General features: G+C 51.5%; 1 protein-coding gene across 1 annotated transcript in view; it reads left to right on the top strand.

Moving 5' to 3' along the window:
- TBCD (tubulin folding cofactor D) overlaps positions 1–23,376 on the top strand; it is a 177,350-nt gene that overhangs the window by 42,092 nt on the left and 111,882 nt on the right. The window contains exons 8-13 of the mRNA XM_060081511.1: positions 3,637–3,682; positions 5,129–5,261; positions 9,842–9,978; positions 10,617–10,677; positions 11,729–11,803; positions 16,506–16,600. Of these exons, the coding sequence (XP_059937494.1) occupies positions 3,637–3,682; positions 5,129–5,261; positions 9,842–9,978; positions 10,617–10,677; positions 11,729–11,803; positions 16,506–16,600 (547 nt within the window). The remainder of the gene's footprint in view (positions 1–3,636; positions 3,683–5,128; positions 5,262–9,841; positions 9,979–10,616; positions 10,678–11,728; positions 11,804–16,505; positions 16,601–23,376) is intronic.

Below are 23,376 nucleotides of genomic sequence, written 5' to 3'. Positions count from 1 at the left end.
CTTGTTGTGGAGCATGGGCTCTAGGGCGCTCGGGCTTCAATAGTTGTGTCATGAGGGCTCAGTAGTTGTGGCTTGCGGGCTCTAGAGGGCAGGCTCACTAGTTGTGGCACATGGGCTTAGTTGCTCTGTGGCATGTGGGATCTTCCCAGACCAGGGCTCAAACCCGTGTCCCCTGTGTTGGCAGGCAGATTCTTAACCACTGTGCCACTAGGGAAGTCCTGTCTAATTGGTTGTTGTAAAGTTGTTTATAAAATCCCTTTGTTATCCTTTTAGTTTCTGTAGGCCCTTTTGTGAAGTCCTTGAATCCCTGACTTTATTTTTATGTATACGTGTTGTGTGTGTGTGCACATGTGCACACATGTGTTTATATTAAAATAAAATACACAGCCACACACTTGTGTTGTTGAACTGTTTTAAATTAAATCACTCCACTGCCTGTAAATACTTCAGTGTGTATTCTACATAATCAGCATACCATTTTGAAGACTTCTTTTTAAAACAAAAGAAAGTTTTGTTTCCCACATGATAGTAATTCTGATTGTAGTATCCACTGGGAGAGAACATGGAGTGGGTACTTTGAGTCCAGTGATGCTTAACTGTGCATTCATGTCTGTTAATCTGGCTGTGTCTGCCTGCCATGCAGCTGGGTGTGGCAAGGCCTCCCTTCTTGCTGCCCGGACTCAGCGCGGAGCTTGGGGTGGGCAGGGTTCAGAAAGGACAGCAGTGATTCTGGTGCTTCAGCAGCTGAGACGGTAAGTCTTCCTGGTGGTATTTTCTACCATAGAGCTGTTGGCGTACTAGAGTGTGCTTCACAGTTTTAGAAGATTTGGCAAAATTTATGTTAGTTATTTTTATACCAAGACATTTGTTTGTGTTTTTCAGCGTATAATTACTATAACTTTGAAAGTTGATTGAGACCTGAGTGGTTTTTATAACTTGTGTGCTTGTCGTGTTGTCAGCTGTTTCCTTGCACCGGTTGTCTTTGTGTGCAGTGGCACTGGCCGTGTGGATGGATTTGTGCCCCGAAAACAGAAGGGAGGTGGTATGTGTCTGCAGGGCACGCTGGCGCTGCGACCTGGGCTGGGCCAGCCCTGAGACGCCCCCTCAGCCCTGCAGGCTGGGCCTCCTGCTTGGAGGAGGAGCTGGAGCCTCGGTGAAGCCCCATCCTCGGCCAGGTTCTCTGTCCTGGTTTGTATGTGAGGCAGTTTGGAGCTGAGACTGTTGCATCCAGGTTGTTTATGTGAACCCTGACATTTAGGTTTTTAAAGTTAGAGATATCTAACCACAGTGGTCTGTTCTGTAAGCTTTTCTGCTGGGGTTTGGACTGGCTGAGTCCTGTATGAAGGCCTGGCCTGGCTCCTGGGGGAGGCTGCGGCGGAGCTGGAGGGATGCGAGGCAGGTGAGGGATGGCAGTGGCCCGCATGGAGGCTGCAGCGGAGCTGGAGGAATGCAAGGCGGGTGAGGGACGGCAGTGGGCTGCATGGTGCGGCCCGCCCTTTCCTTACTCCTGGTCCCAGACCAGCTCCATGGCCACCAGCTTGGGTGTCTCTCCTTCTGAGCCAGTCCACTGGTCCTGTTGTGGCAGTCAGGGTAGGAGGCTGATGGCCAGCGTAGATGGGGTTGCTCTCGTGGCCTCTGCTGCAGGAGGAGGGTGGCGGGCGTTGTGCCCAGGGCTGTGGGTTGCTCACCCTGGGGCTCACATGTCCTGCTCAGACTCATCCGGCTGCAGGATGGTTTCCTCCTTCCTTTCCACCAAGCCACCTCCCTGACTCTTTTAAAAGTTCACCAGGGGGCTTCCCTGGTGGCCCAGTGGTTAAGAATCCACCTGCCAATGCAGGGGACATGGGTTCGATCTCTGGTCCGGGAAGATCCTACATGCCGCGGAGCAGCTAAGCCCGTGTGCCACAACTACTGAGCCTGCGCTCTAGAGCCCACGAGCCACAACTACTGAGCCCGCGTGCCACAACAACTGAACCTGCGCACCTATAGCCCATGCTCCACAACAAGAGAAGCCACCGCAATGAGAAGCCTGCGCACCACAACGAAGGTTAGCCCCCACTTGCTGCAACCAGAGAAAGCCCGCGCGCAGCAACGAAGACCCAGTGCAGACAAAAATAAAATAAATTAAAAAAAAAAAAAGTTCACCAGGAAGAAGCTAGGGGATGCAATCATCATAAACCCAGATTGTAAAGACAGAGATTTCAAGTGTTTTGGGAGTGGTTTACCAGTCATGAAATGGGGATATTTCAGATGTGGCCCGTGAACGTCCGGGGGTCCTTCTCCACTTGTAGTGTGGGTCACGGAAAGGTGTGGGGGAATGAAATGCCCTGAACTTCCTAATCTGATGGCTGGCTCATGGTTTTGGGGTTGAGTTGCTGGGGGGAGGAGAAGGGCAGAAAGCATGAAGGAGAGCATGTCTTCTGCCGAGGGGCTTTTGCAGCAGAGGGCCAGAGCAGGTGAGGTGAGGCCTTTATCACGTGTGCTGGGAGAGGCAGTGGAGCCATGCGCCACTGGCTGGGAGGTTCCACGGTGCTTTGAGTGTTGGAATGTCCTGGGCCTGTGGGTCTGAGCCCTGTGGCCTGTTCTCCTGTGAGCCTGCCTCAGAGTGTCCAGGGCCCGCGGGTGGTTGGTCTCCACGTGAAACACCATTGACTAAGTGTCTGGGATGGTGTTCACCCTCTTCACCTTGGCTGAGCAGCTCCTTCACCAGCAGGACCTGGTGTCGGGGGACGGGGTCCAGTGCAGTCGGGCCCACGTACCTTCAGACTGTCTAAGACAGAAGCGGTCTCACCTTGCCAGTTAAATAGTAATTCTTTTTTTTTTTTTTTTTTTTTTTGCGGTACGCGGGCCTCTCACTGTTGTGGCCTCTCCCGTTGCGGAGCACAGGCTCCGGATGTGCAGGCTCAGCGGCCATGGCTTACGGGCCCAGCCGCTCCGCGGCATGTGGGATCTTCCCGGACCGGGGTGTCCCCTGCATCGGCAGGCGGACTCTCAACCACTGCGCCACCAGGGAAGCCCCAAATAGTAATTCTTGAAGGAGAAGAAGTTCCTTAGATGTTTTCCTAGAGTTGCTCAGCTTTAGGGTTCTTCGTTTAAGGGCTTGGATACCCAAGTCTTGCAGAGTTGAAAGTGGAGGGTAAAATTTCAGGTTGAGGACTCCGGGTTTTTGAGGTTTTGACAGCCTGCCGGCCTCACGTGTGTGAGAAGCAGGAGGGGCCCTTTCTCCTTTGCCGGCTCAGAACGAGGATGAGTACGTGGGTGCCTTACCTTGGTGTGGGATAATTCGACCTGTAACTCTTATCCTTTGGTACCTTCAGGTACACGCTGGTCATGGAAACCCGGTACGATTCTTTACTCTCCTTACAGGCCAGCACCCTTAACTTCAACGCGGTCGCATGTCAGTGAGCGCGGCCTCACCGCTGCATCTCTGGTTTACGTTGCCCCTTTGGAAGATTTCCTGTCCAGTCTCTTGTAATTCCTTTCTTTGTCATGTACAGAAACTCTTCTCTTGTTATTTCCTGGCAAGTGTCTAGAATAAAAATCCTGGAAAATGCGATGAATTGTTTTGATAATTTATGTTTTAAATTTGTAAATGTATTTGCAAATTCTAACAGAATTTTTTTTCTTTTTTTTAAGGCACAAATATTTAAGCATGGAAAACGAGAAGACTGTTTACCCTACGGTAAGATTTATTTGTAAGTGAGGGTGTGTTTGTGACATAAGTTTGCCTGAATTATGATCAAATGTGTCTCTTTAACAGTTTATTCACAGGCACAAAAATCTGTGACTTGCTGTATTTGGATACTACCATAGGTCTTTTTTTTCGGTCTTCTTTGTGTGTGTGTGTGTGTATGTGTATGTGTGTATGTGTTAATAATCTGACTGTTAGGCCTCAGGCCTCTTAGGGAGGAGGTCTGGGTTCCTGATGCCCTGACTGTCTGGTCTTGATACTGGGCGCCTTGGGATGTAGATGAAGCCCTGAGGTTTCTGGCTCGCTTCCTGGGGGCCCAACTGCATTCTTCCCAGCACCATGGCTACATCATTTGCCCTTTTTGCCTCATTCTCTTAATTTTAGATTGAACCTCAACTTATGAAAATTAGTATAGTGATTTTTGCTGCAGGAAGGCTTACTCCCTGGAACAGGAGAAATTTCTTAGTCTATGTTTTAGAAGATGTATGAATCAGATTTAGGTAGCAGAGTCTATTTCTGGAAGTTTTCACCATGGAACATTTCATACACATACAGGAAGACTGACTGGTAGAGTGATCTCTCATATTTCTATCACAAGCTTCAGGTTTTGAATTCATGGGCACTCCTGTTTCATCCGTGCTCCCCCTCACCCACCACCTAGACACCCTGTCATTCCACTGGCATCTGTTGACTCTTTTTGGAAACATAACCTTGATGTCATTGTCACACCTGAGAACATGAGCAGTCGCCATTCAGCATCGTTACACGTTGTGCTTGACGGACTCGCACACACAGATCCCAGGTCCATCTTGAGTTACTGTCAATTATACCCACGCTGGTCACTGTGCGCCGTTTGGGTCTTTTGGGAAGTTATCCAGATGCCATTTCAACTTGTCTTGAACGCCCCCTCCTTGTCTCACACAAAACGTGGTCCTGTGTGCTCTCCTGGCCTCTGCTTCCCCCGATGCCCTCCTCGTTGCCCCAAATAGCCTTGACAGCAGGGGGGCCCGATCACACAGTTTCCCTGCTTGTAGAGACCCCTCCCCATTCTTGCAGCCTCATGCTCAAGCCTGTCCACATGGTCCTTGTGGCCTGCAGCCTGTGCTCCGCCCGCCAGGCACGTGCCCGCTCTCTCTGCCCAGGACACTGTTCCCTCCCTGGGTTCCTCTGCATTCCATCTCCAGATCCGTGGTTCACAGTGAGAGGGCTGGGCAGGTCCGACTCCAGCTGCACTTAGTAAATGACCTGGGGTGAAGGGGTCTTTATGAAGCAGAGCTCAAGGGGTCCAGCGTAGACGTAGGCCTTCACACTGACTGGGGTCGGGGGTCCCGTGGAAGTGTCTGGTTTTGGTGTTGTGCGTGTCAGGTGGGGTGGGTGGGTTTGGGAGGTGACACAAACCCTTCCCACCAGACTGAGCGGGACGTGCTGTGTTCACAGCTGCCACCGTTCTCCAGTGCCTGGACAACTGCAGGCTCCCTGACAGCAACCAGACCCTGCTCCGGAAGCTTGGGGTGAAGCTCGTGCAGCGGCTGGGCCTGACCTTCCTGAAGCCCCAGGTGGCCAAGTGGAGGTGAGTGGACTGAGTGGTGACCGTGCGGCCAGGGTGTGTCGGGAGGCTGGCACGGGGCCAGGTGTTTCAGGTGGCTGGACACAGCGGGCTGATTGACGTGTCCTGCTTTCATTTTTTTCCCAGTCTTAGCAGTGTTTCTGAGTTTGAAAGGAACACCTTTTCTTTGGGTTATTTTCTGACCCCACATCTTCCAGGTAGAACTTTGAAGTGGAACCGATGACAAGGAAGGCTTGTTTCTCACTCACTGAGAGCGCCTGTCATTCAAGTGTAGGGCAGCCTCACCCGTGGGTCGCACCATAGGGAAAGCTCCGTCTGGTCACTGCAGTCTGGGTCATGGGCTCCTTCCTCGAGGTTTACTCAGAAAGGAGAGCTGTCTCTGCCTGTGGATGGAAACGATGTCTTAAGGGTTCTTTTGAAGTAGTGGCTCCCACGGAAACAGACTATTTACTGTGCTGAGGGTGGTACTGCATTTTAGCAGTCTTCAGTTTTATTTCAGGTATTCATTTGTGTGGTTTGGGAGGAATTATTTGATTAAGTTTGTCTCCAATTATAGGAAATTCCAGAGAAGTGTGTCATGTTTTTTTTTTTTTTTCGGTATGCGGGTCTCTCACTGTTGTGGCCTGTCCCGTTGCGGAGCACAGGCTCCGGACGCGCAGGCCCAGCGGCCATGGCTCACGGGCCCAGCTGCTCCGTGGCATATGGGATCCTCCCAGACCGGGGCACGAACCCGTATCCCCTGCATCGGCAGGCGGACTCTCAACCACTGCGCCACCAGGGAGGCCCAGTGTGTTATGTTTTAGTGATGTTTTACTGAAATACCTTTTAGGTGTTCTGTGTACAGCTTGTTCTGTAAGTTGTTTATGAGACTAAATGTTAGTGGTTACTTTGCAGATGCTGTGGAAAATTAACATTCTGTGCTGTATTAGGGTTCCCCTGAGAAACAGAACCAATTGGTGTGTGTGTGTAAAGAGACTTATCATAAGGAATTGACTTACGCTCGTGGAGCTGGCAAGTCCCCAAATCTGGCAGGCTTGGAGGCCAGGAGGAGCTGATGTTTCAGCTTGAGTCTGAAGGCAGGAAGTATCCCTGTCACTGGGGGAGAGTGAGCCTGTCTGTGATCCTCAGGCCTTCAGTGAATTGGGCAAGGCCCACCACACTGGGGAGAGCAACCTGCTTTACTAAGCCCACAGCTTAAATGTTAATCTCACCCACAATCACTGTCACAGACACAACCAGAATAATGTTTGAGCAAATATCTCGGCACTGTGACCCGGTCAACTGGACACATTAAAATGAACTATCACAAGTACTCCAAGCATTTACGTGGGAAGGAGAGTAATTTAGCACCCCAGTTACTTTGTTCAGTCTGTATCTCTCTGTACACTGAGTGTGATTATTAACGTGGTGGGTTCAGTCTCCCGTCTTGCTCTTTGTTTTCTCTCTCATCTGTCTTTTTCATTTTATCCCCTCTGATACATTTTCTTTTTATCTTTTCTTTCTTTTTGCCGTACGCGGGCCTCTCACTGTTGTGGCCTCTCCCGTTGCGGAGCACAGGCTCCGGACGTGCAGGCTCAGCGGCCATGGCTCATGGGCCCAGCTGCTCCGCTGCATGTGGGATCCTCCCGGACCAGGGCACGAACCCGTATCCTCTGCATCGGCAGGCAGACTCCCAACCACTGTGCCACCAGGGAAGCCCCTTTTTATCCTTTAGATTCATTCCCTTTTTGGTTACCTTCCCCTTAGTGACAGGCAGGTAACTGGCCGCACTGCCCCTCCTGCTGTCTGGGGCGCAGGCCTTCTCAGTTCCCCCCGCTGGGGTGTGGCCCTTGCTCCTGCAGCAGCTGCTCACGTCTCATGCGTGGCCTTTCAGTCCTTCCTGCTGGACCCACACTTCAGTGACTGCCCAGCGTTACTTGCCCTCTGGACTCTGTTTGGCTCTTGGCCTTCCAGCTGCTCTCTGATGGCATGTCTGGGTCTCACACGCCTCACAGCTGCCTGAGGATCCAGGGAGAATTTGGGATGCCGTCTCAGCGCCCCTTCCTTCAGCGTCAATCCCCACTTAGTAGCCACCTCACTAGTCATGATTTGTTTTTTCTGCCCAGCAGGACGGCGGCTATGCTCGGGCTGTGCTTTTCTGTGCTGTGGTTTAGAAAGTGCCTTTGGGAGGAAGCAGAGGGGAAGTTGGGTGCACCTGCGGGCTTCCCTGCTCTGAGGGATTGTAGCCCTGCCTTGGTTGTCATCTTGTGCCTGCCAGCGGTTGGTATATACACTTTGTCTAGATTTGTGGTTAAGTCAGGAGGGAAAGTCCAGTGGCAGCCTGTCTGGTCCCTGGTTGCTGGACGATATAGAGAACTTTTCCTGTGAGGTAAAGTCCTCGTGTGTCTTCATTGGAGGAGAACAGTAACAGTGTCGACAGTCGTTGGCAAGTGCCTGCTGCTTGCTGGGAGCTTTATGATCTTGACACCTATCCTGTGGTGCCTGGTGACGTTCTCCTTGGTTCAGTTACCTGTTGCTGCTCTGATTCTGACAACAACTCTGATGTGTGTTCTTTTCCAGACCAGGACCAGGCAGTTGTTGGACACCAGCTGGGTGTCCTACTGTGTAACTCAGTTTTGACTCTGTCTTTGTGGAGACGGCACCAGATCCTACAGTTTAAGGGCTCAGCCCACTAGACTGTCTCCCCCGCCTCAACACCTCTCCTCCCTCTGCCGACCCCAATTGCAAGTCGGAGTTGTCACCTGTGTTTCTGACAGTCTGGCTACAGGTTGGATGGTTTGATAATTTGCTAGAGTGGCTCATAGAACTCAGAGAAATATTTTATTTGAGATTACTGGTTTATTATACAAGGCTATAACTCAGGAACGGCTAGGTGGAAGAGATGCAGAGGGCAGGGCCTGGGGAGAGGGCACAAGGCTTCCATGCCCTCTGAGTTCCCCACCCTTCCTGCTCCTCCCTGTGTTCACCAACCTGGAAGCTCTCCTAACCCACTCCTTTTTTTTTTGGCCCGGCCATGTGGCATGTGGGATTTTAGTTCCCAGACCAAGGATCAAACCTGCGCCCCCTGCATTGGAAGCTCGGAGTCTTAACCACTGGACCTCCAGGGAAGTCTTCCTTTTGGGTTTTATTGGAGGCCTCATTGCATAGTCCGGGTTGATGAAGTCACTGGTCATTGGCGGTTGATTGAACCTCCATCTTGGGAACTGCCCACACCATCCTTGTTTCACGGAATCTGAGGCCTCAGGGCCACAGCTAAACAGTGTCTGAGTTGGCTCTGTCTCTGAAGCCCCAGTTCTCTGGAACTGGACTTGACCTTAGGCTGCGGCCCCCAATAATCATGCCGTAACTCGACCTGTCACCTTTTATGCCCCAGGCCCTGTCCTGAGCTGGGGCTGCCCCAGAGTCAGGCCCAAGCGTGCCTGTCCTGCTTCTAGGAGGGGAGGCATTCCTGGGCCTTTCTCTGCACAGGGCCTGGTCTGAGTGCTTTGTGCACGTCCTCCCACCCGGCCTCGTTGCAGCCCTCTGGGTGGGGCTTCATTTTACAGATGGGAAACTGAGGCAGGCAGAGGCTCAGGGGCTGTGCAGTCAGACAGCTGAGCTGGTCTGTGCTGCTGGCCCCTTCATGGCACTGCGGGAGACGATGCTGGTGGCCTCAGCCGGTGGGGAGGGGATGTGGGCGGCAGGAAGTGGTGAGAGCCATTCAGGAGGCAGGATCTGTGGGAGCTGGCATGGACCAGCTGTGGCCCCTGGTGTGGAAGGCGGGCGTCTGGCCCGGAGGCAGGGGGTGGGGCTCTGCTCAGGTGGGAGACCTGGAGGCAGAGCCTGTGGAAATAAGGTCAAGGCCAGTGGGTTCAAGCGTGCCCTCCCTGCCATTTCTGTTGGGTGCATTCTTTTTTTAAAAAAATAATTTAAAAAAATTTATTCATTTTTATTTATTTATTTTTGGCTGTGTTGGGTCTTTGTTGCTGTGCGCGGGCTTCCTCTAGTTGCGGCAAGCGGGGGCTTCTCTTTGTTGCGGTGCGCAGACTTCTCGTTGCAGTGGCTTCTCTTGTTGTGGAGCACGGGCTCTAGGCACACAGGCTTTAGTAGTTGTAGCTCACGGGCTCTAGAGCGCAGGCTCCAGTAGTTGTGGCTTACGGGCTCTAGAGCACAGGCTCAGTAGTTGTGGCTCACGGGCTTAGTTGCTCCGCGGCATGTGGGATCTTCCCGGACCTGGGCTCGAACCCGTGTGCCCTGCATTGGCAGGCGGATTCTTAACCACTGCGCTACCAGGGAAGCCCTGTTGGGTGCATTCTTGTTGTCACGCTTTGTCACCTGCCTTTCTGCTAAGAAAGCTTTCCGACACATGAGGGTTTCTGAGTCATCTAGAAGGTGAATCTGTTCTGTGGCTCAGTTGAGGTTGTTATCTTCCTTGACAATCCATGCTGGTGACAGTTACTGCTCAGTTTCCTTCCTGTCCATCCTGTACCTGTAAAGCACATGGAATTTTCACAGTGACACTAAATTGTTGAATTCAGTCATCAGGATCTTCTAGCTCCAAGTTGTCGCAGAAGGTCTGAGGTGTGTTTGTTTGCTCCTTGCAGGTACCAGCGTGGCTGCCGCTCCTTGATTGCGAGCCTGCAGCTCGGTGTCCAGAGTCCTACAGATCCAGGGGTACAGTCCGAGACCCCTGACAGCGATGGAGAGGACGACGTCCCCGAGGAGGTGGAGAGTGTGATAGGTGAGTGGGGGCTACCTCATCTCGGCCTGCAGGGGACCTGGCCCCACCTCTGGTCTTTGCAGGGTCGGAGGTGAGTCTGGGGCTTTGTGCATCTGCCGTCTCCCCCGCCGCCCGTTGCGGCCCTAGACCGCCCTGGTCGCAGTGCGCCTGTGCACCTCCACAGGCTCCGTCCTGCCTCCGCATCAGGCTTCCTGTGCTGCCGTGTACCCTCCACCAGGGCTTCCACTGACCGGCTTGCAAGGCCTGTACTGCTTGGGAGCCCTCTGTGCGGCCTTTCCTAGAAGCTGAGCATTTCTCAGACCCTGTCCCTAGGAGAGCTGCTCTCTGCAGCCTCTGGCAGAAGCTGTTTTCTCTGGGAAGCCTCCCTCATCAGCCTCTGGCCTTCCTCGCTGGTGCTCTCTGCCCAGTGACTGTTAGGAGCTAAGATAGAAATTGCCCTTAAATGATGACTTAAAGACACACAGAAGGAAATGTCCTTTTATTGTGATTAGAATTGAGGTTCTTCATGGAATTGCCTTTATGGTACTGTTTTGAGTGGTGTGCAGGGTGGGTTACCTTAAAGCTGGGAACTGAGAGCTCATCTAGAACTCTGGGTGGTTCCGTGGGGCTCACAGACCGGCCTTCCTGTGTTCTTCCAGAGCAGCTGCTGGTTGGGCTGAAGGACAAGGACACGATCGTGCGATGGTCTGCGGCCAAAGGGTAGGTGACTGCACTTGGTCGGGGGGCTGGGCTGGGGGCTCACAGCTTATGCCCCAGATGCCTGCAGGTCTCCTGAGTCTCCTTAATCATTCAGTACTTCCTGTGGAATTGGAGGGCTGCAAACAGCTCTGAGAGTTTTAAAAGGCAGAATGATTTTTTCCTAATTCACATTTACTGCTCTTTGTTCTAATTTTCAAGAAAATCACTGAGGTTGGTCAGTGGCTTCTTCATTTTCTTGCCCTTCTGGCTGGAATGAGCACGTTTGCCTTTTTTACCTTCAGGTGTTTCTTTCCTTGCTCCTCACGTCCTCACTGCCACGACCCCCACCTCCTGCCTCCAGAGCCAGGGGTGGCCCCCCATGTAGGGAGCAGATGCTGCACAGCCTCACTTGATTCCAGAGCCCCCAGGAGGGGCTGGCATCCCTCTCTGCTACACCTAAGGGAACAGCCAACACAGGTGCCCCGGCACACCCAGTGGGGCCAGGGCGGGTTAGGGGACAGATTACAAAGGAGATGTTGTGGAGAAAAGGAAAATGGGTGAAGGTGCCCATGGGCCCTCCCCACAGAGGTTCTGGGTGTCCGTGCCAATCCACTCACATAGCGAATGCTGGGGTGAGGAGGCTCACATGGGGGCTTTTGGCCAGCCTCAGAGCCCAAAGTCTTGTCTGCTTGGAGTACGATGGGCTGGGAGGGTGGGCCTTTCTGGGGCGCCGCTGGCCGGGACCCAGCCTGGGCAGTGGCCTGATGGGAGCCGGCCCGGTTGGCATGCAGCATGGGATGGATCTTGGTGGCCTGAGCTGGGAGCCGTTGACTGTCTAAGAAGTACACCTGCCCTGTGGGCTCCCTTTGCCTTGGTCCCCCAGATGCCTGTCCTGTCTCTGTATGTCAGTGTGATGGGCTCCCTGATGGGGCAGGTGGCTTTTATGGAGCAGAATCAGCCTCTTTGCCATCCTCTGGAGAGAAGGACAGTCACGTGGGACGTTCCTAGTGTAGCGTGTGCCCTTGACAGGCTGGTGATGCTGACAGATGCTGACGTTGCTTCTGCTTTTCAGAATCGGTAGGTTGGCTGGAAGACTTCCCAAAGAGCTGGCGGATGATGTGGCCGGGTCTGTGCTGGACTGTTTCAGGTATGTGGGGAGATCAGAGGGGTAGATGTGTTTCTGGGTAAGAGCAGTGGCTTTTCTTTCCTTACTTCCTCCTACGTTTTCTTTCAGTTGAGCTAGTTATCAGATTCTCTGAAGCCATTTCTTTTCCTTTTGAAGTTAAATTTGAGGACTCTAGTTATTTCTGATATATTTCTTGTGTGTGTGTGTGTGTGTTCCCCTAATACGTCTTTGTTTTTAAAAAATTGGGGTATAGTTGTTTTACAATGTTGTGTTAGTTTCTACTGTACAGTGAAGTGGAGCTCCCTGTGCTATACATTGGTTGTCTATTTTATACATATTAGTATATATGTTAATCCTAATCTCCCAATTCATCCCACCCTGATATATTTCTTTTGTCAGCTTAGACTCCATTACATTTAAAAACCTTAAGGAGAAAGAAGTCAGTTTTGTGCGTGTCCACACATAGAAACGTATCCTTCAAGGAAACTTGTTTTCATTGGAATGAAACCAGGGCTGCTCTGTCCGAGAGAGTTTTCTGTGATGATGGCCTGTTCTAGATCTGGGGCTGTTGAGATCTCAAAAGAGGCTAGTGTGACTGAGGTCTGAATTCCAAATTTTATTTAATTTCATCAGATGTAAATCTCGTAGCCACATGTGCCAGTGGTTGTGCTGCATCTGTCCTCACCTCTTGGGTTCCTGGGGACCCTCGGCCTGCCCGAGGTGCAGGTGTGGGCCGGGAGGTGCAGGTGGCAGGTGTGGGAGTTTGAGCCTGGGGCCTGCAGGCCAGGGGCAAAGGGCAGAGCCCCGAGCAAAGGGCAGAGCCCCAAGCAGCGCAGCTGGGCTGGGGGGTGCCCCGTTAGTGCAACTGCTCACCAGGACTGTTGCTCTGCTTGCCCCTCGGTTTCAGAAGCAGGTGATTTGAGAATGGGTGTTGTGTTCGGCCCCCATTTGTGGTCCCACCCTTGTCAGCCGGTTGTTTCTCTTCTTGGTGCCCCCATGCGTGTGAGAGCTGTGCTATTGGTGTTCATGGGCACTTAGGCCTCAGTCACCGAGCCGGCCCACGGGGTCCCAGGGGCGCGGGTTCCTCCTGCCCTGGGCCCCGAGCCTGCTTGGTGAGGTTTAAGGACTGCAGGAAACCGTTTCACACTACTGTTTCAGAGTAATGTTGCGTGTGTGGCCACTGTGTCTTCTTGTGGCAGGAGACACGTGCTGCTTCGCGGGACTCTGTAGAACCGTGGGTCTGCACGATGACTCTACTGACTTGTAGAGTGTCTTCCTGGAGTTCTTTTTCGGGGGCTTGCTGATGGGCACGAGATGACACGGGCACCCCACTGGTCCTGGGTGAAGAGGTGTGGGTTCAGGGCAACCAGGGGCGTGGGGGGTTTGGGAGGATGGAGGAGCCAGGGCCTCCAGCCTTTCCTCCCAGCGCCTTCCCCTGGGGTGGCTGTCTGCCTCCCTCAAGCGCTTCGCTTTCCTCTTTCCTTCCTTAGAGGGTTTCCACACAGCACTCTGGCTATTTGAAGCCGTCTTTGTCCAGCCCTTCCTTCTGCTGCTCCTTCTGCAGTCTCCCCTCCCATGCGCTCATGGGTCCCCTCCCGTGCGGCTCTCAAACCCCATCACTTCTCTAGCTGTTGTGCCTCTGCCTCAAGGGCTGTGAGCCCTTCACCCCAACGTGTCTCCCCTGAACGCTAGCATCTTTTCTCCCAAAACATGCTTCTCTGGTCAGGTGTATGTTCCTTCCTCTCGGCCTGCAGCCTTAGTCCAGTTTCACTCGTCCTAGTTAATCTCCAAACGCTGCTTTGCCTTTATTTTGTCGTTTTAATGAATTCCTCTGATCTTTGTGTCTGGGTTGTGGAGGGTAGAAATGGTCTCACTGCTCCGGATTCCCAAGGCCAGAAGCCCAACACAACATTGAGCGAAGGGGCCTGAGTGGGTCCTCGGGGAGGCAGTCTTTCCCTGGACAGGACCGCCCACAATGGGCGTGAAACTCCTGATTGCAGAACAGGCCGTAGAAAGGAGTCAGCGCAGCCGGGAGAAGCAGGGACCAGCTGGGCTGGGGTGTGAGGTTGGCAGGGCGGTTGGGCCGGCTGGCGACCCAGCACAGAGGCCGCTCTGGTCTCCTCCCTCGTGTCCTCCTGGGGTATGTGGTGAGCTGCCAGCCATTTCTGCAGTGGGTCAGAAATAGGACATTAATTCTCTTATATGTAAGAACACCCGACTCCTGGGACTGTTACCTCGCTCCCTGCCCTGTTTCTGGGCCAGATTCTGTGGCTGGGGCCTCCCACTGAGCCCCACAGGACCTCCTCCGGCCCTCTGCCCCCCTCCCAGGTCCCGCCCCAGAATGTGCAGGTGCCCTTCAGTACCTGCACTCCCCCACCCCTCCCACCACTTAGAAAACCACGCGTTAGCCCCTCAATGGCCTCAGGACAGGATCCCAGAGATGGTGCCCAGCCCCACCAGTCCAGGGTGGGTGCAAGCAGCCTGCCCCGGAAGGCCTTTCCGGGTCCTCTGTGTCTGCCATCTGCACTAAGCCCGCGGGAGTCTCCAGTCAGCAGACGGGCCTCAGCCCTGCGGCCTGGGTCCTGGGTGTTCCCTGGTGGTGCTGCTGTGGCCGCGGGAGCAGCCCCGTCTCAGCAGGAAGTACTCTTCACGGCTCCTTCCCAGGCTTTTCCTTGAGTTCTAGTGCTGTTTGCAGTTAAAAGTTCAGAAGGAGATGAAGGTGATGGGGTGTCCCCTTCTGCTCTGCACCCTGCACACACTGTCCCCCTTTCTCCGTGTCCTTCTAGGGACAGTGGGTATGAGGTGGGTGGAAGGATAAGAACGTCTTCTCCGCTCATCCCGCGCCCTCCACGCCGCCCCACTCTGCTCTTCCAGGTGGTCCTCATTGGGTCCCCTTGCTGATGTGAGGCCAGTGACCCCGAGCCCATCTTGGCCTCTCTGTCTCCCGAACCTGCTGTCTCGGCCCTTCTGTTTGCTGTTGTCTCCACTCCTCTGGGACCCCAGGCCCTCCCACGGTTGTCTGGGGCTTGGCTCTGGGGCAGGAGCTTGCCCTCAGGCACTGGGCACTCTGGCGGTACACGGTACTCTGCGTCCTAGTGTCTGCGTCCATCCCCGCTGTGCAGGTTGGCCTTGGAGAGGGTCCACGTCCTCCTGGAGTGGGAGAGCAAAGGCAGCAGCGCAGGCAGGACGCCGTGGTCCTCCTCGGCCCCCCCTTGGGCCACAGGCATTTTACAGCCCGACGCAAGGTCCTGCACTGTCCACAGCTGTTGACAAGCGACAGCGCACACACGTTTAGTTGAGAAACACTGGCGATTGTCTTAGTGATAATTGAGTCATCGTACTGCTGACCTTTTATCAGGTTCTTCCAAATGTTATTAAATCTTTTATGGAAAGCATAAAGCACTTCTCTCCAACGGAAATCCTGAAGTACACAAAGTGCAATATTAAATTGTGGAAACGGTCATATAGTCTTTGGGACAGACATTTAATAAACATCTGGAACTTAAGAAAGTTATAATTGGAATTCAGTCACTGGTTGCTGGCGAGGTCCAGGGCAGCTTTTGTGTCTGTCTTGGTCAGCGTGTCTCCGCAGAGCCCAGAGCAGGGCCTGGCACGTGGGAGACCCTGCTAAGTGTATTTTGAGTGAAAAGATAAGCCTAGCTTCTATCCTATCTGAGTATTCTTGTGTTTGTTGCCAGCCAGTGATGCAATTTATTCGGTTTTCCTAAACATTTCTTTGCCATCAAATTAATTTATTCAGAATTGGAGAGAGTCCTATAATTTCTCTGTTTTTTTGGGTGAAGTATATTTCCATGTTTATTTTGGCAGCCAAGCGTGGAAACTCTCAGAACAGTTATTGATGTAAGAAACAGTTGTTGATGTAAGAAAGAGTTATTCTCGCTAGTTATAATGCCAGAACTGCACCTTTAAACATGAGAGCTTCCAAACCACTTCAGGAAAGCTTTATTAAATACGAAATTTTGCTTATGAGTTGACTGGCTTTTCAGTTGTTTATTGAAAGTCTGTTTCAAACAGTACAAAAAGAGTTCTGTATATGCCGTTTTATTCTAACTTCCTAATTTCAGTATTCATCATTTAAGCCAGCAGGGGCTCCATGAAAAGCGGGTCTCCTTGCCCTTCCTGCGAACATTTTCCTAACCTTCATTTGGTGCAGTCACTGTGTTGTGAGCCCAGCGTTTCTTGAGCGGCGCAACTGCTTAAACGGCTGAGAGAGCTAGCTGCTCTGGCCCGAAGGTGCAGTGGGCACGTGTGTGGGCTGCTCCCCCTGGGGCATGTGAGGCTGACCCAGGATTTTTTTTTTTTTCTTTTGCGGTTACGCAGGCCTCTCACCGCTGTGGCCTCTCCCGTTGCGGAGCACAGGCTCCGGACGCACAGGCTCAGCGGCCATGGCTCACGGGCCCAGCCGCTCCGTGGCACGTGGGATCCCCCCGGACCAGGGCATGAACCTGCGTCCCCCACATCGGCAGGCGGACTCTCAACCACTGCGCCACCAGGGAAGCCCCTGACCCAGGATTTTTACTCATTCTCTGGAGATCTGAACATGGCCGTTACCTTCAGTTGATTTGGAGTACCTTATCTTGTTACTGACCGATATTTTATAAACTCACTCAGGGTTTTAGTGAGGCTTTTGGCCCAGGGGGTGGACTTTCACTCTGGGCTGTGGGGGGCATCGTGCTGGGTCTCAGGCTCTTTGTGCTTTCAGTTTCCAGGAGACAGACAACGCCTGGCATGGCGGGTGTCTGGCACTGGCGGAACTGGGCAGACGAGGCCTGTTGCTCCCTTCCCGACTCCCGGACGGTGAGTATGAAGCTCAGTTTTGTGTGGTCAAGACCATGTTTGCGTGTTGAGGTGCTTCATCTGGCCCCCTCCCCAGTGTGGCCGGCTGTCAGCACACACCACGCCTCTGCCCTCCCTGACCATCGTGAGTGTTGCAGGAGAGAGCCCTCCAGGCCTGTGCTCTCAGCCTTCTTCCTTATGTTGGCCTTTCTGATTCCTGATGCCTCTTCTCCCTGCTGTGAAATTTTAATAGCACACCTACACTGTAGGTCTGGATTCGGAGGGCTGCGAGCTGTTGTGATGTCTGAGATTGTCTTGTCCCCCAGAACCAGTTTCACCCTCGTGAGGGTGCTATCGCCCGTTAAGAATGTGTGCACTGCTGCTGTGTTTAGCCCGTGGAGTGACATCATGGTTCTTGGGAACAAGGCTCACGCCAGTGAGGGGATGGGGAGGAAGCTCGGCAGTGGGCCTGAGCAGGGGCACAGTGTGGCTGGTGCAGATAGACCACAGAACTCCAGGCCTGTGCATGCCAGCCCTCGGGCCCGGCCGCATGGGGGCGCTTGTCTGTGGTGGGTGGGGACTGTCCCTGGGAGCGGCCCGCTATGCCTCCGTGGACAGAAGGGAGGGATGCCTGTGAAGGATGGAGAGGGCCCTGTGCCGGAGTGTGTCACCAGAAATGCCGTGTACCCCGAGGGTGACTTCTGTCCAGAACAAGGACGTCTGTGCAAAGAAGGGTGCAGCTCAGCAGCTGAGCTGTGGGGGTGTTGCAGGTGCTGGCTGTGTGCTTGGCGTTGTGCAGCACAAGCAGGGCAGAGGACCCTTGGTTTCTATGGGCTCTTTCTGCTTATTCTTGTAGCAGCTTTACTGAGATACGATTTTTAAAAAAATATTTATTTGTTTATTTGGTTGCACTAGGTCTTAGTTGCAGCCCGTGGGCTCCTTAGTTGCGGCTCCAGGGCTCCTTAGTTGCGGCATGCGGGCTCCCCAGTTGTGGCATGCGAACTCTTAGTTGCAGCATGCATGTGGGATCTATTTCCCTGACCAGGGATCAGACCCGGGCCCCCTGCATTGGGAGCGCGGAGTCTTACCCACTGCACCGCCAGGGAAGTCCCTGAGATATGATTTATATACCATAAAGTTCACCCATTTAAAGTGTTCAGTTCAGTGGTTTATAGTATATTTACAGAGTTGTGCAACCACCATCTTAATCTAATCTCATTTTCCCTCAAAGAAACCCTATACTCAGGAAAAGTCATTCCCCATTTTCCCTCAACACCACCAGCCCCAGACAACCACTGATCTTTTTCTGTCTCTATAACTTTGCCTCTTCTGGACACTTTATATAAATGGAATCTCCAGTAGTGGTCTTTTGTGTCTGACCTCTTTCACTTAGTATAATGTTTTTAACATTCATCCCTAGGGCACCACGTAGCAGTAGTACTTCATTCCTTTTTATGGCTGAATAATATTCCATTGTACGGATACACATTTGTTTATCCCGCCATCGTTGATGGACATTTGGGTTTTCACCTTTGGTGATTATGAATAATGCTGCCCTGAACATTTGTATACAAGTTTTTGTGTGGACATGTGATTTGAGTTCTCTTGGGTATAGACCTACGAGTGGAATTGCTGGATCACATGCTAAATCTGTCTTGAACTTTTTGAGGAACTGCAAACCCTTTTCCAAAATGGTTGTACCACTTTACATTCCTCCAGCTGCATATGAGGGTTCCAGTTTCTGCACATCCTCTCCAACACTTGTTTTTCTCTGTTTTTTTTTTAAAATAGCCATCCTAGTGGGTGTAAAGTGGTTTTGATTTGCATCTCCCTACTGACTAATGGTGTTGAGCATCTTTTCATGTGCTTCTTGGCCATTTGGATATGTTCATTGGCAAAATGTCTATTCACATCCTTTGCTAATTTAAAAAGTTGGGTTATTTGTCTTTTTATTGTTATGAGTTCTTTACAAATAGGTCTTTTATCAGATGTATGATTTTTGGATATTTTCTCTGCTCTGTGGTTGTCTTGTCACTTTCCCGATGGTATTGTTTGATGCACCGAAGTTGTAAGTTTTGTTTTTTTTTTTGCGGTACGCGGGCCTCTCACTGTTGTGGCCTCTCCCGTTGCGGAGCACAGGCTCCGGACGCGCAGGCCCAGGGGCCATGGCTCACGGGCCCAGCCGCTCCGTGGCATGCGGGATCCTCCTGGACTGGGGCACGAACCCGTGTCCCCTGCATTGGCAGGCAGACTCTCAACCACTGCGCCACCAGGGAAGCCCCGAAGTTGTAAGTTGTAAGTCAGTTATCAGTCTTCTCTTTTGTTGCTTGTGCCCCTGGCGTCACATCTAAGAAGTCATTGCCTACCCCAAGGCCACAGAGATGTACTACTGTGCTTTTATTTACTCTTGTTCCAACCTAAGTGACTTACACATTTATTTGTGAAAATAGATGTGTGAGGGTGTGTGGGTATGTGAGTGTGTGGTGGGTCAAGATGAAGTCTCCGCCTGTGTGGTGCCAACTCCAGTTTAACTTGAAGGAGACCAAAGCCCTCTTCTCTGCTTTTCATGCCTGAGACCCACTGGCATGTGTGTGTCTGTCGTATCTCATGATGTCGGCAGCGTCCACCGACCACAAGCAGCCAGAATGAGAGTGTATGGTTGTTGTTGTAGCTGAAGAGTGTCAAGCTGTGGCCAAAAAACTGAGATGTCACATATGATGAGTCGGCCCATGATCTTCACTTGAGTGGCTGGCCGCCTCTTGCCTGTGGTGCCCTCCACGTGAGTTGAGCCTCTCTGAAAACCTTTTGCGTGGCCGGTGGGTCGTGGAGCTGTGTTGTCTCCTGCCTGGGAGGGATCGTGCAGGCGACAGTGGTCTTGTCCTGGAGTAGGCTCCAGGGGTGATGGGTCTAACACTTACCGTTGATTTTTCTTTACTCTCTTTTCTCCTGCTCCTCAGACTGGATGGTTTGGATTGCCCTGTCTTCAGGTTCTCTGGTCCTTCCTTCTGCCTGCTCAGATCTGCTGTTGTTCTCCTTCCTCGGCTGAATTTTTCATTTCAGTTACTCTGTTTTCAGTTCCGGAATTTCTTTGTGGTCTCTATTATAATCTGTCTCTTTATTGACATTCTGTTTTTTCAGACATTGTTCTCTTGTTTCCTTTAGCTCTTGGAGCTTATTTGAGATAATTGATTTAGGATATTTGTCTTGTAAGACACTGTCTAGCTTTCCTCAGGGGTGGCTTCTGTCAATTTCTTTTTCTTCCTGTGAATGGACCATAGTTTTCTGTTTCTTCATGTGCCTTGTTATTGTTTGGTTGAAAACTGGACATTCTGACATTTTATTATGTGATAACTCTGGAAATCAGGTTCTCCTTCCTTGCCAGCAGTTGCTGTTGCTGTTGAAGACTGTTAGTTGTCTCTTTATTTAGTGACTTTTTCCAGAGTTTTTTTTTTGCAATGACTGTATTCCCTGTTATGTTTGGTCACTGAAGTCTCTGTTCTGTTATCTTAGCATTTAGCCAGTGACCTAACAGAGGTTTCTTTTTCTTTTTTTCTTTTGGCTGCATTGGGTCTTTGTTGCTGCACGTGGGCTTTCTCTAATTGCGGCGGGCGGGGGCTGCTGTTTATTGCAGTGTGCAGGCTTCTCATTGCGGTGGCTTCTCTCATTGCGGAGCATGGGCTCTAGGTGCGTGGCCTTCGGTAGTTGTGGCACACAGGCTTAGTAGTTGCGGCACGCGGGCCCTAGAGCACGCAGGCTTCCGTAGATGTGGTATGTGGGCTCAGTAGTTGGGGCGTGCGGGCTTCAGTGGTTGTGGCACGTGGGCTCAGTGGTTGTAGCTCGTGGGCTTCGTTGCTCTGCGTCATGTGGGATCTTCCCGGACCAGGGATCAAACTTGTGTCACCTGCATTGGCAGGCGGATTCTTAACCACTGTGCCACCAGGGAAGTCCCCAGAGGTTTCTTAAATGCTGAAATTTAGTAGCCTCCTCCTTCACCAAGCACTCCCCTGGTTGCGGCAGGTTTTTGATTAGATTCCAGAGTGCTGAAAAACTTGATTCTCTCTGTTTTTGCCAGCTTACTGGTTGGTTGGGTGCAGGGACCAATTCTTGGCGCTCCCTACTTGGCTGTATTCTGAGACATCATCCAAAAACTAGCATCTGAATAGCATTCTAGCGTTAGTCTGAGTACTCTTGAGAAGACACCAAGACAGGATGAACTGTGCAGTTATTAGGGAAATGCTGGTAAGGGTGGCAGAGCCACCGTCTGACCCCGAGAGCTGTGGGGCTGGGGTATGGGTGGCGGTGTCCCTGGTGGGCTGTGTGGTCTAAGGAAGGGTTTCTGGCAGGGGTGGTCCTCAAGCCAAAGTCAGCCTCAGAGGCATTCCTGTCTTTCTGGAAGGGGCTGCAAGTTGTGGCTGCCGCACTGCCTCCCTGGTGGAGTGGCTGTGGGGCCTGGGGTCAGCCTGCGCCGGTGGGTGAGTCCTGGCTGTGGCCACAGCCTTCATTTGCAGAGTTCTGACCTCTCTTGTCTCCTGACCAGTCCCTCCCCATGGTCCTTTGTGCCTGGGTTCCCACTCTTCACTGCTCCTGACCCCTCCTGGCACTTTACCATTATGGTGATTGTGCGCTTTCCTGATTTTTAACCTTTGTGCAGTTTTGAGCTGTTTGGACATTCCAGCCTGTAAGAAAAATGACAGCCATAATGAGACGTCTGTGGCTTAGTGTGTGGAGTAGGAGTTGTGTTTTTCTCTATTAAAATGCTTTTCTCCTTGAGTGAAAGTATGTGTGTGCTTCATTTCATACTCAGCCCTGTCCCGCCCTTGGGAGCATAGTATTTTGGTCAAAGATTAAACCAGGGGTGGAGGTGGACGGCTGTGGGCTGCTGGTGAGACTGTTGCAAAGGGGCTTGTTAGTACTTCTGTTTTCTTCAGTGTGAATTCAGGGATCCTTTTAGAAGTTATTTTCAGCTTTATTGGGATATGTAGTTCACCTAACATACAGTTTACCTATTTTAAGTATCTAAGTCAATGGCTTTAGTCTATTACACTATTAATTTTTAAAAAACATTTTAGCATATATACGACATAGAAATCTGCCATATTAATGATGTTTAAGTGTACGATTCAGTGGCATTAGCTACATTTACGATGCTGTACAACCATTACTATCACCATCTATTTCCAAAGCTTTTCATGTTCCCAAACAGAAACTCTGTCCCCCTTAAACACTAATTCCCCCTTCCCCTCCCCTCAGCCCTGATACCCATGAATCTATCTGCCTCTGTGAGTTTGCCTGCTCTGGGGAACCTCATATAAGTGGAATCATGCAAGATTTGTCCTTTGTGTCTGACTTACTTCATTTAGAATTTCTTTTTTTTTTAACTTTTGTATTTATTTTTATTTATTTGTTTATTTACTTATTTATTTGGTTGCACTGGGTCTTAGTTGCGGCAGGTGGTCTCCTTAGTTGTGGCATGTGAACTCTTAGTTGCAGCATGCATGTGGGATCTAGTTCCCTGACCAGGGATTGAACCCGGGCCCCCTGCATTGGGAGCGCAGAGTCTTATCCACTGCGCCACCAGGGAAGTCCCTTACTCAGAATTTCAAGGTTAAATTCATGTTGTAGCTTGTGCCACAACCTCATTCCTTTTTATGGCTGAATAATATTCCTTTGTATGGATGGACCACCTGTTAGTTACCTGTTCATCTGTCTGTGGATACTTGGGTTATTTCCATTTTTTCGCTATTGTGAATGATGCTGCTAATGAACATTGGGTGCATGTATCTGTTTGAATCCGTGTTTTCATTTCTTTTAGGTGTATGCCTAGGAGTGGAATTGCTGGGTTACACGGTAATTCTGTATTTAACTTTTTGAGGGTTTATCGCTTTTTGTATGTAAAGGTTAGAAACTTCCAGCTCTGAAGTCGGGTTATATGTGAATGGAGAAAGGTACTGTCATTGAAAAACCACCAAGACTGTTTTTTTTTTCTTTTTTTTGTTACAAAGATCTAAGACCCCATTGTGCTTGTAAGGATAGTTACAGAGAGCCTGCATGGTTTCTGCAGCTGTGTGCATGCAGGTGACCTTTTGGAGGAATTGCATTAGCGGGAGGAGTCCACAGGGCTGAAGGCACACATATGGCTCCACCGTGAACATCTGCAGGCAGCGCTGGGCTCCCGGCCTGTGTGGTTGCAGGAGACCGGACAGTTGTTAACCGTCTCTGGTTCCTCTTCTTGTCACTTAAGATGGTGGCGGACAGTTTTGGGTGAGCTATAAAACAGTGTCCTCAGAATCTTTGGGCCCCGGAAGGTTTATGTGCTTGTGTGTAAGGCACGAGGCGAGAGCTTGTCTCTAGGGCGTGAGGCTTTGGGTCCCAGTCCTGGAGGCTTCTGAGGCCTGGCTCTGCTTCCCACAGGGTATGGACTTGCTGGAAAGCAGGGGTACCCTGTTTTTGGTCTTTGTCAAAGCACATTGGTATATAAAAAAAGGAGAGCCCAGGCATGCCAGTGAAGGCTGCACAGGTATGCATCGGTTTCTGGTCATGGCGGTGCACGCATTGGGTTAGTGGTGTGTGGCTGTCTGCAGGCACACCTCAGATGGGCAGCAGGGGCTCGTGGGCCATCCTGGATGGTTTAGGGGCAGTTTATAACAGCAGCCTCCTGTTTGCCTTAAAAGAATATGACAAGCTCTGCATCCCTCTTGTGAGTTGATATCAGTGGTTTTGTATAAATATAACTTGCTGCAAGGCAGGTTATTTGCCATTCTGAATAGTGTCATTTTAAAACAAAGCTACTGCATCAC

The sequence above is a fragment of the Mesoplodon densirostris genome, chromosome 18 (genome assembly GCF_025265405.1).
Source record: "Mesoplodon densirostris isolate mMesDen1 chromosome 18, mMesDen1 primary haplotype, whole genome shotgun sequence".
NCBI lineage: Eukaryota > Metazoa > Chordata > Mammalia > Artiodactyla > Ziphiidae > Mesoplodon > Mesoplodon densirostris.
Note: the sequence above shows the minus strand (reverse complement) of the source record. Positions and strands in the feature narration are given on the sequence as shown.